Consider the following 10,936-nt stretch of genomic DNA (forward strand, 5'->3'; position numbering starts at 1 on the left):
TTAAACATCCAACTCTTGATCTCAGCTCAGGTCTTGATCTCAGGGTCGTGAGTTCAAGCCCCACATTGGGCTCCACACTGGGCATGGACCCTACTTTAAAACAAAAAAAAACCTGGGGCGCCTGGGTGGCTCAGTCATTTAGCGGCTGCCTTCAGCTCAGGTCATGATCCCAGGGTCCTGGGATCGAACCCCACATCAGGCTCCCTGCTCGGCGGGAAGCCTGCTTCTCCCTCTCCCACTCCCCCTGCTTGTGTTCCCTCTCTCGCTGTGTCTCTGTCAAATAAATAAATAAAATCTTAACAAAAAAAACCTGATTTGTAGGGCGGCCCCATCCTTAAGAGCCTCATTCAATAAGATTTTTTTTTAATTTTTAAAAAGATTTATTCATCTATTTGAGAGACAGAGAGAGCGAGCAGAGCAAGGGGCAGAGGGAGAGAATATCCAAGGAAAATACCCCTGACCAAGGGGCTCAGTCTCACGAGCCATGAGATCAGAATCTGAACCAAAACCAAGACTTGGATGCTTGACTGACTGAGCCACCCAGGCACCCCCTCATTCAATAGATTTAAGGCAAAACTCAAAATTATTCTCACCCTGAGGGGCACCTGGGTGGCTCAGTCGGTTAAGCATCTGCCTTCAGCTCGGGTCGTGATCCCAGGGTCCTGGGATCGAGCCATGCGTCAAGCTCCCTGCTCAGCAGAGAGCCTGCTTCTCCCTCTCCCTCTGCCTGCCACTCTGCCTTCTTGTGCTGTCAAATAAATAAATCTTTAAATTTTTTTTTTTAATTTTTTTTTTTTTTTTTAAAGATTTTATTTATTTATTTGAGAGAGAGAGAATGAGACACAGAGAGCATGAGAGGGAAGAGGGCAGAGGGAGAAGCAGACTCCCTGCCGAGCAGGGAGCCCGATGCGGGACTCGATCCTGGGACTCCAGGATCGTGACCTGAGCCGAAGGCAGTCGCTTAACCAACTGAGCCACCCAGGCGCCCCAAATAAATAAATCTTTAAAAAAAATTTAAATTATTCTCACCCTGAAACTAATACACTATATGTTAACTAACTTGAATTAAAAAAAAAAAACCCACAATACATTATTCTCTGATAGCTGATGGGCAGCCAGGGTTAAGAACCTCTGTAGCAGATACGAAAACTTATGCTAAAGACCTGTATCTTCATTGAAGGGAAGACAATAAAGATCCATTCCAGTAGCCTGAACCAATTCTGAAGGTTTCTCCCACTTAAGAAACACAGGGACATAGGGACATATGGTGTCTTCCTCACTGATGCGCTGGTTCCTTACTATAAAACTGATACACTTTGGAGGGTCTATGGAAGGGCAGCAAAAGTAGTAAGAATGTGCTGGGCCCAACCAAGGTAATGGCACAGGTGAACAGAGACCAGGAAAAAAAGCTTTATTTGGACTGAGAGGTGGAGAATGAGAAGGACCTAAGCCAGCCTATTGAACTAAGGAGTGAGATTCCAAAAGGGCAAGCAGAGCTTATCAACCAAATGGACTCCACCTCCCAGCAGCCTTACAGTTAGTACAATCAATAAAGGCTGCTGGGAAATCTATTTGCCACTAAATCACCAAAGTGTGCCAGCCACCATTACAAAAATGGCACAGTTTCTTTTTTTCCATAATTAAATTTCCACAACACCTAACAACTACAAGTATTGCAAAAGAAAGTTTTAAAAAATCACATTTTACAGATCTTAAACTCATCTTCGGCATTTAGCTACAAGGTCTCGCCATCCTCAAAAAATAGTTCTCCTGCTAAACTCATCAGCTTAAAGTTCTACCCAAGTAGTGAGAAGATGGTCTTTGCTAGCCCATGGCAATTCTTTTCCCATTCTCCCTAGCCAGTTAGGGCTGAACAGCAGAGTAAGGCTCAGATTGGGGGATGAGGGAGAAGGGGCACAAGGGCTAATTTTCCCCAGTACAAGATGGCATCTGAAGCTTGATGGGAGAGCAGAACTGGAGAGGCTTGAGGGAAGGGTCCAGGCCCTGTATTCAGTCAGAGTCACTGCTGGAAGAGGAGGAGGAGGAGGAGGAGAAATGCTGTAACGGGAAAGGGGAAAGGAGACAGCATCAGATCCAATGACCTTTGATCACTCCATGGGACATTCTTTGGTGCTCTACCCCTCCACCCAAGCACCCCTTGCTTCCTAAGAAGGTGAGGAGTCTTGAAACAGACTCTCCCTTAAACAGCAAAAGCAAACATTTCCTACAGCAGTGAACATACAGGAATGGATTAAACCCTCCTAAATCAGTGCACAGAACTGAATACTGCTTTTGGAACATGTTTCTAATTTTCTTTACCTGAGCCAGTGCCGAGGCAGGGAATAAATTATAGGTGCTAGCATAGCATAGTGCTAGGAGACAGCTGTTACCTTACAAATGCTTACTGACTGGCTGCATGGAAAGTTCGTGTAGCTGTGGGTCTAAGACAAGTGAGTAGAACCAGCATCTGGGTGCCCATCAATCTCTACTTTTTCCTAAGCCCCAAATGGGAGAAAGTGAGGAAAGTGGGAGAGAAGGTGAGGAGGGTCCTAGTCAAGGTTCTTCAGATGCACACTCCCATCACAACTGTCATCAAAAACATTTTTTAGTCTCTCCAAGGTAATTTCTCCCCCCATTCAACCTCATCTTTCCTTCTCCTCAAACTTCTACCAAAGATCCAGAACCAGGAAGTAGTGCCCAAAGCCCTAAGGCAAATAAACACTAGGCAGTAAAATGTAAATTAAGGCCTCCTCAAGATCCAGGCTGGTTCTGTCCTTCCAGAGTTGTTCTGAGAGCTACTTGTTAGTTAACACTCTTTTAGAGTGTAGAAGATACTCGCCTTGGGGCTGAGCATGAAATTTAGGTTTTGTTTGAGGCTGAGAGCCACTGAGTCCTGCTGGGTGGTAGGACAAAAGGTCCCTGTAATTAACACAAAACCTTGAGAACACTGAAGGTGGGTGTGTCTAACTTGCTAAAACAAGCATCTGGGGATGGGAGTGCAGCAAAAGTTCTGGGAGAGAAACAGACAGACAGGAAGGGCTTTGGATTCTGGTATCTATTCTAAGGCTCAGGGTAGCCCCTCCTTGACAGAAGGCCCGATTAGCCTAATATTTCAAGATTATCAGATTCTTACCAGTGGGAATACCTTACAAAGAAGAACCATCTACCAGAGCAACACAATGGCTGCTCCATGTCTTCAGACTGCAAATCTCCCCTTGCCCACTCCTGCTAGCCTAGTCCCTCTGTGGGGGCACCCCTTCCTAGCCAGACTCCAGAGGGCACTGACCTTGCCATGCTTGTGGTGTTTGTGCATCTTTTTATGAGCTTTCTTCATTTTCTTCCGCATCTTCTTGTCCATCACCATCCCCGGTCCTACCATGCCGGGTGCCATGGGATTCACAAGAGGCATGCCAGGAGCAGGTGGTGGGTAGGGAGGTGGGTAGGGGCCTAGGGGTTGGCATCCTGGATACCCTGGTTGTGGCACAGGATGAGAGGGCCCACCTGGGGGGAAAGCTGGATTCCCCTGGGGAACTCCTGGGGGAGTTGGAAAGGGGCCTGGAGGATAGGCAGGATTTACAGGTGGTGGATGGGCAGGATTGGAACCTTCAGGGTACCCGACGTTAGGGGGATATGGATTTGGTCCTGGCTGCCCTGATGGAAGAAGCAAAGAATAAATTAAGATTAGAACAGCTCAAAGTCTCTGACAACAAACAAGGACAAAAAAGAAGGGGATTCAGTTTCTCACTCAATACTTAAAGGGAAATGCAAAGGTGAGGAAGGAGAATGGGGCGGAGGGGAGACAAACCTGCATAGCAGAGAAAAGGTAAGAGCTCTGGCAGGGCTGGGGAAGAGAGGGAGACTAGTGAAGTCTAAGGAAAGAGTATTGGTCAGCTGTGGTTTGACTGCTTTGGCAGGTGGGAGAGGGGGAGGAAAAACTGACAGAAACTTCCTACTGTGGGGCTCATCTGAAAAGGGGTTGCGGTGGGAAAAGAGATCCCCCCAAACACCTACCGGCATTGGGATTCCACATGTTCAGGTGTTTCCTCCGGCCTGAGGAGAAAGAAATGAAGGCAAAAAGCTGATGGCGCAGAGGTGGGAGGGGACTTAAAGACCGAGCCCAAACCCAACGCCTCTCGGAGAGACTCAAAGAACTACCACGACCTCCACATAGATATTTTTTTCCACCCGTTCCTTCGCCCTCAGCACCTATTTTTTTCCTTCCTTTCTAACTATTGGGATCTAGCTCCCAGGGCCCCTCCACCTTATACTACCTCTGGCCGCAGCTGGAGGTCTCTAACTCCTCAGTAGAGAGGCAGAGTCCGCGAATCTCACTGTCCTCTTTCTTCACCTCCCTTTCCGTGACTGAGTCCGGAAGACTTTCAGCACCCACAGGCTACGGAAGGATCTTAATTTCACCACCCCCACCCCAGGAGTGGGGGAGGGAGACAGGACCGGCCTCTCGGCGAAAAGGAGAAGGCGTTCAGAAAAGATCCTCGACCGCTTACTTATGTAGGCACACCCCCTTCCACATTAAATAGGCCAAATAGAGATCCTAGCTCCTAGTTGCGAAGGGACCCCTGACCTACGGACGAGGAAAGGAGGAAATTGAAGAATCCAGATGCCCCGTCACCTTTACACCACAGCCTGGGCTTGACTCATCTTTGGTTCTCACTTCCTGGTCACCCCCACCCTAGGCTTCAGCACCTGCCTCTGCTACCACCTAATTGGCAATCGCCTTGTCTTTCGTCGTAGTGATTGGAGAACACGCACGTCAATCACTCTAGTCCCAGCTAGGCTGGTGGACAACGGTTGCAATAGGGGCTCTGCAGGGAACTAGGCGGGTGCAGAGGAGTGGGCGGGCCGGAAATCCCTGGGGGCGGGACCAAGAGAGATCTAGGAGAGGGCGGAGCCAGGTTCTGGGCAAAGTCTCTTGAGAGAGAGCCAGGGAGCTCAGCCTGTGCCCTCTGAGCTCCTAGTTCGGTGGGTGCGACACCTTGTAAGGTGAATAATACACCGTGGTAAGTATTGTAACACGGATATACGCAGAGCGCTTAAGAGAAGGCGGAGAGCTGCTGAGTCTCAACCCCCCGCCTCAATTTCGCCACCTTCCACCGATCCCCCCGTGGAAAGTAAAGAAACATTCTTGGGGGAAATACAAAGATTTCCTAATCCCTCGTAGGATTCCCTATCTCAGTTGCATACCTCCGCCCAGCTGTCGAATTGCATAAGGCAGAAACCAAGGAGGTCATGCTTGATGGCCCTCTCCTTCACCTTTCCCTTGTCCCCTTCCAACACCACAAAGAGTTCGTTTTGTCTCCCAAATAAATCTGAATTCCTTCCACTTCTCTCCATCTCCCTGCTCCCAACCTGTCATCATCTCTCGACTGGATTGCTGCAATGGCCTCTTTAAAAAAAAAAGTCACAATCAACAAGCTTGATTTAATAAACACAGAAATCCATGCACCCAAAACTTAAAAATACTCATTCTTCCTAAGCATACTTAGAACATTTATTTAAAAATTGGTCTCAACCAATATAATTCAAATTTCGAAAAATTGTACAATACATACCACATCCTCTCTTCACAATATAAAATATAAATACAAACATACATCTGGAAATTTAAGAAAACAAACAAAACGCCTTCCAAAGAACTCTGGGTTAGGGGCGCCTGGGTGGCTCAGTTGGTTAAGCGACTGCCTTCGGCTCAGGTCATGATCCTGGAGTCCTGCATCGGGCTCCCTGCTCAGCAGGGAGTCTGCTTCTCCCTCTGACCCTCCCCCCTCTCATGCTCTCTATCACATTCTCTCTCAAATAAATAAATAAAATCTTTAAAAAAAAAAAAAAAAAGAACTCTGGGTTAAAGAATAAACCATGATGGAAATTAAATACTTTGAACTAAGCCATAATGAAAATATTACATACCAAATTTGTGGGATACAAAAAATGGGAAGAAGATAAATTTTATAATGAGTTTATCATCTTGAATTAAGGACTTTGATAGATTGTTTAAATATTTTTTATTTTGAAATAATTTTTAGACTCATGAGAATTTGCAAAAAAAAAAAAAAGGAATTCCCATGTATTTTACCCTTTACCGAGATCCCCCCAATGATAATATCTTACATAACTATAGTACATTTTTTTAAAAGATTTTATTTATTTATCGGACAGAGAGACACAGCGAGAGAGGTAAGACAAGCAGGGGCAGTGGGAGAGGAAGAAGCAGGCTTCCCACAGAGCAGGGAGCCCAATGCGGGGCTCGATCACAGGACCCTGGGATCATGACCTGAGCTGAAGGCAGATATCTAATGACTGAGCCACCCAGGCACCCCATAACTATAGTAAATTTTGATATACTTTCCTATCAGCTTTGTACTAAACATTTGAGATGAATTAGAATATTTCCTATGTTTTCTTAAGCTCTAGGGCAATTTATATCTACACTATTTCTTTCTGGGAAAATTGGGTTTGAAAGAAATTATTGATGTGTCTGTATGGGCATAATGCCTTTTAGAAGTTAAATATTTCAAACTATTTCTTTTTTTTTAAGCAGCCTTAATGAGATATAGTTCATATAGCATACGATCCATCTACATAAAGCGTACAATTTGATGGTTTTCAGCATATTCAGAGCACTGTGCAACCATCACCATTATCTAATGTTAGAATATTTTTGTGCCTCCTAAAAAGAATCCCAGGCCCATTAGCAGTCAAGCAGGCAATCCTCATTCACCTCCCTATTTCTCCTCATCCCCCACCCAGCTCTAAGTAACCATTAATCAACATTCTGTCTATAAATTTGCCTATTCTCGACATTTCATATAAATGGAAAATGTACGGGCGCCTGGGTGGCTCAGTTGGTTAAGCGACTGCCTTCGGCTCAGGTCATGATCCTGGAGTCCCTGGATCGAGTCCCACATCGGGCTCCCTGCTCGGCAGGGAGTCTGCTTCTCCCTCTGACCCTCCCCCCTCTCATGTGCTCTCTCTCTCTCTCATTCTCTCTGTCTCAAATAAATAAATAAAAAAAAAAAATAAATAAATAAATGGAAAATGTACAATATGTGGACTTTTATGGCTGGCTTCTTTCACTTAGCGTAATATTTTCAAGGTTCATCCATGTTGTCCTATGAATCAGTACTTCACTCCTTTTTATGAAGGAAGTACTAAATAACATGCCACTGAATGGATATACCACATCTTGTTGTATCTATTCATCGGATGATGGATATTTTAATTGTTTTCGCTTTTTGCCTATTATGAATATTGCTGCTATGACAATTCATGTACAAATTTTTGTTGAGCATATGTTTTCAATTCTATTGGGTATGCCTGCAAGAGGAATTCCTGGGTCATATGGTAACTCTGTGTTTCACTTTTCCAGGAACTGCCAGACTGTTTTCCAAAATAGCCACATCATTTTACATTCCCACCAGCAATGTAGAAAGGTTCCAATTTCTCCACATCTGGCCCAACACTTGTTACTGTCTTTATCAGTATAGCCATTCTAGTAGGTATGAAATGGTGTCTTCAATGGCTTTGCATTATCTTTAAGACAAAGATCAAAATTATTTTTACATGTATGTATTAATTTTTGTTGAATAGGTAATATGTTCACATGATTTGAAAATGTAAAAGGGTAAGAGGTATAAAGTGAAAAGTCTCCCTCCCACTCTTGTTCTTCATCTACTCAGTTTCCCCCAACCCATGCAACCCCTGTAGTTTCTTGTGTATACTTCCACAGTTTCTTCATTACAATCAAGCAAATACTGATATAAATGTATATCCCCCCATTTTAAATATAAAAACTAGTTATGCAGAGTTTAATTTGCAACTTTCCCCCCCACTTAGTACATCTTGGAGATATTTTCATATCAGTACACAGAGTGTGTCCTCAGTCTTTTTCGCAACTTCATTTTATTCTTTTGTATGATGTACCATAATCAATTTGACCAGTCAATGGATATTTGTGTTGTTTTCAGTCTTCTGCTATTAAAAACAATGTTGCAGTAAATAACCTTGTATATATGTCATTTAACATATTTTTACTTTTTATAGTTATTGATGAATTACTCTCTATAGAGGTTATATTTATTTACATTGTCACCACCAAAATGTGAGTGTCTATTTCCCCCAAGGCATTCAGTAAAGAAACACTCAAAATCTTGTTACTGTAGCCTGCAGTGGTCTTGCCCTACTATCCCTCTGGTCTCTTCTCATACTCTTCACTCCTGGCTTTCTGCCCTCCAACCCCTAAGCTTTTTTCATCCCTCCAGATCTTGGTTCCTTTTGCAGGAGGGCCTTTGCACTTACTGCCTTCAGCCTGGAATGTTCCCCATCTCTCTCCACTTTTCCTAATTAACTCCTGATCATTCATCAGCTCTCAGCTCCAGAATCACTTCTTCAGGAAATCCTGTTTGACACTCTAGTCAGATGAGATTCCTGTGTTGTAGCATGTTGTAGAAGCTTGCCTTTCCTTTAGCACACCCATCTCAGTTTATAATTATACATGAATTAATCAATGATTACTTGATTAATATCAGCTTCCTAGGGGCGCCTGGGTGGCTCAGTTGTTAAGAAGTCAGACCTGCCTTTGGCTCAGGTCATGATCCCAGGGTCCTGGGATGGAGCCCCGCATCGGGCTCCCTGCTCAGCGCAAAGCCTGCTTCTCCCTCTCCCACTCCCCCTGCTTGTGTTCCCTCTCTCGCTGTGTCTCTCTCTGTCAAAATAAATAAATAAAATCTTAAAAAAAAATATATATATATCACCTTCCTACATTAGACTGTAAGCTTCTTTTTTTTAATATTTTATTTATTTATTTGACAGAGAGACACAGCCAGAGAGGGAACACAAGCAGGGGGAGTGGGAGAGGGAGAAGCAGGCTTCCCGCCTAGCAGGGAGCCCAATGTGGGGCTCAATCCCAGGACCCTGGGATCATGACCTGAGCCGAAGGCAGACGCTTAACGACTGAGCCACCCAGGCGCCCCTAGACTGTAAGCTTCTTGAGAGCAGGGACTGTGTTCATTAACACTTAACACTTCACACAGTGCCTGGTACATAGGAGGGTATTAATGAAAAAACTATTAAATGAATAACTACATGAATGAATGAACAAACGAACAAAGAGGAATAGAACATGGTGGTTGTGGAATCAGTCAGACAATTTCTAGATTCAAATTCTGGCTTTGCCACTTATTGTGTGACCTTGAATTAGTTAAACCCCGTGGACCATCAATTCTCTCATCTGTAAAACAGTGGCAATGATACCTACCTCATAGGGTGGTTGGAATGAGATAAGCATGTATCTGTCACATAACAGGCACATATTACATGCTAGTATGTATTACTATCATGATTCTCATTAATATTATGAATGATTACTGTTAGACTAGCATGATTTTGACCTCTCTGCAGGACCCTCATAAGGTACCAACGTCCTCCATGTATCTCTTCACCTACCTCCTAGTTGGGAAATTCTTCCTCAGATTTAAACTCAGATTTTTTTTTTTTTTTTGGATTTTATTCATTTATTTGAGAGAGAGAGAGAGATCGAGAGAGCACGGGTGCACGAGCGAGGGAGAGTAGAGGGAGATTGAGAAGCAGACTCCCCGCTGAGCAGGGAGCCCGATGCAGGACTCCATCCCAGGACTCTGAGATCATGACCTAAGCCGAAGGCAGAGCTTAACAACTGAGCCACCTACGCACCCCTAAACTCAGACTATTTTTAAAGCATTAAACAATGCTTTTAAAGCTCATTTCAGCTCATTCATTAAGTCAATAATTATTTACCATGCTTCTGTCATTCATTCATTCAACAAATATTTCTCAAGCTAGCCAGGTACTATTCTAAGCACTGGGGATTAAGTGAAAACAACAGGGAAAAAATGCTTGCCTTTCGGAGGTAATATTGGGAGAAATATATATGTATATATACAAAATATAAATATACAATAAAGTGTCAGATAATGATGTGTATGTACTATGGAGAAAAAAGAATCAAAGTGTAGGAGCTGTGGTGCAAGTATTTATAGATCCTTGTAAGCCATGGAAAAGAGTTCAGATTTTATTCTAAGTGTGAATGGAAGTCTCTGAAGGGTGTTGAGCATGGGAATGACATGATCTAATTTTTATTTTAAGAAAATTGTTCTGTAAACCAATGTTCATAGAAATATTATTCATAATAGTCCCAAAATGGAAACAAACCCAATGTCCATCAACAGATGAATGGATAAACGAAATGTGGTATGTGTGTACAATGGCATATCATTCAGCCTTAAAAGGAAGGACAATCTAACCCATGCTAAAACATGGATAAACCTGGAAGATATTATGCTAAGTGAAATAAGCCAGGCATAAAAGGAGAAATACGTATGATTCCATTTATATGAGGTGCCTAGAGTAATCAAATTCACAGAGTCAGAAAGTAATTGCCCGGTACTGGAGGAAAAGGAGAATGGAAAGTTATTGTCTAATAGGCTCAGAGTTTCAGTTTGGAAAGATGAAAAAGTGCTAGAGAAGAATGGTGGTCATAGTTGCACAGCAATGTAAATATACTTAATGTCACTGAACTGTACACTTAAAAACAGTTAAAAGGGTAAAAAAAAAATCATTCTGGCTACTGTGTGGTGAAAGAACAAGATAGGGAGAGGTGGTTAAAGTAGAAGGAGCTCCGGAGCCCAGTTAGGAGGCTACTCTTGTAGTCTAAAAGAGGAATGGTGGTGGCATGGATGGAAATTGTGAAAAATGTGGAAAATGTGGAGACTCTGGGTATTTTTTTAGATAGAGCTTAGCAGATTTGGACTGGAAGTGAAGTGTGAAAGAAATAGTAAAATCAAGGATGAACCCAAGGATACTGAGCAACTGAAAAATATTGAGAAAAAAAAGAAAAAAATGTTGCCATTTACCGAAATAAAGAAGATGAGAGACAAGCTGATGT

General features: G+C 43.3%; 1 protein-coding gene across 4 annotated transcripts; it reads right to left on the reverse strand.

Moving 5' to 3' along the window:
* Nucleotides 1-1,396: 1,396 nt before the first annotated feature.
* PRR13 (proline rich 13) lies at nt 1,397-4,701 on the reverse strand. 4 transcript variants are annotated; one of them, XM_032420518.1, is made up of 4 exons: nt 4,631-4,701; nt 4,012-4,050; nt 3,287-3,651; nt 1,397-2,058 (listed from the first exon to the last, which is right to left on the reverse strand). In XM_032420518.1, exons 2-4 carry the CDS (start codon nt 4,028-4,030, stop codon nt 2,011-2,013), a joined length of 432 nt encoding a protein of 143 aa, XP_032276409.1. In that variant the 5' UTR covers nt 4,031-4,050; nt 4,631-4,701; the 3' UTR covers nt 1,397-2,010. The 4 variants fall into 4 exon arrangements, with proteins under 4 accessions (XP_032276409.1, XP_032276408.1, XP_032276407.1 ...); XM_032420517.1 differs by having other exon boundaries at nt 4,587-4,679; XM_032420516.1 differs by having other exon boundaries at nt 4,583-4,679.
* Nucleotides 4,702-10,936: the final 6,235 nt, after the last annotated feature.

The sequence above is a fragment of the Phoca vitulina genome, unplaced genomic scaffold, assembly GCF_004348235.1.
Source record: "Phoca vitulina isolate PV1807 unplaced genomic scaffold, GSC_HSeal_1.0 scaffold23, whole genome shotgun sequence".
NCBI classification, from domain to species: domain Eukaryota; kingdom Metazoa; phylum Chordata; class Mammalia; order Carnivora; family Phocidae; genus Phoca; species Phoca vitulina.

Coding starts and splice junctions, on each gene's coding strand:
- PRR13 (XM_032420518.1), bottom strand. Junction 2,059..3,286: donor AACACCACAAGCATGGCAAG/GTCAGTGCCCTC, acceptor TTCCCGTTACAG/CATTTCTCCTCCTCCTCCTC.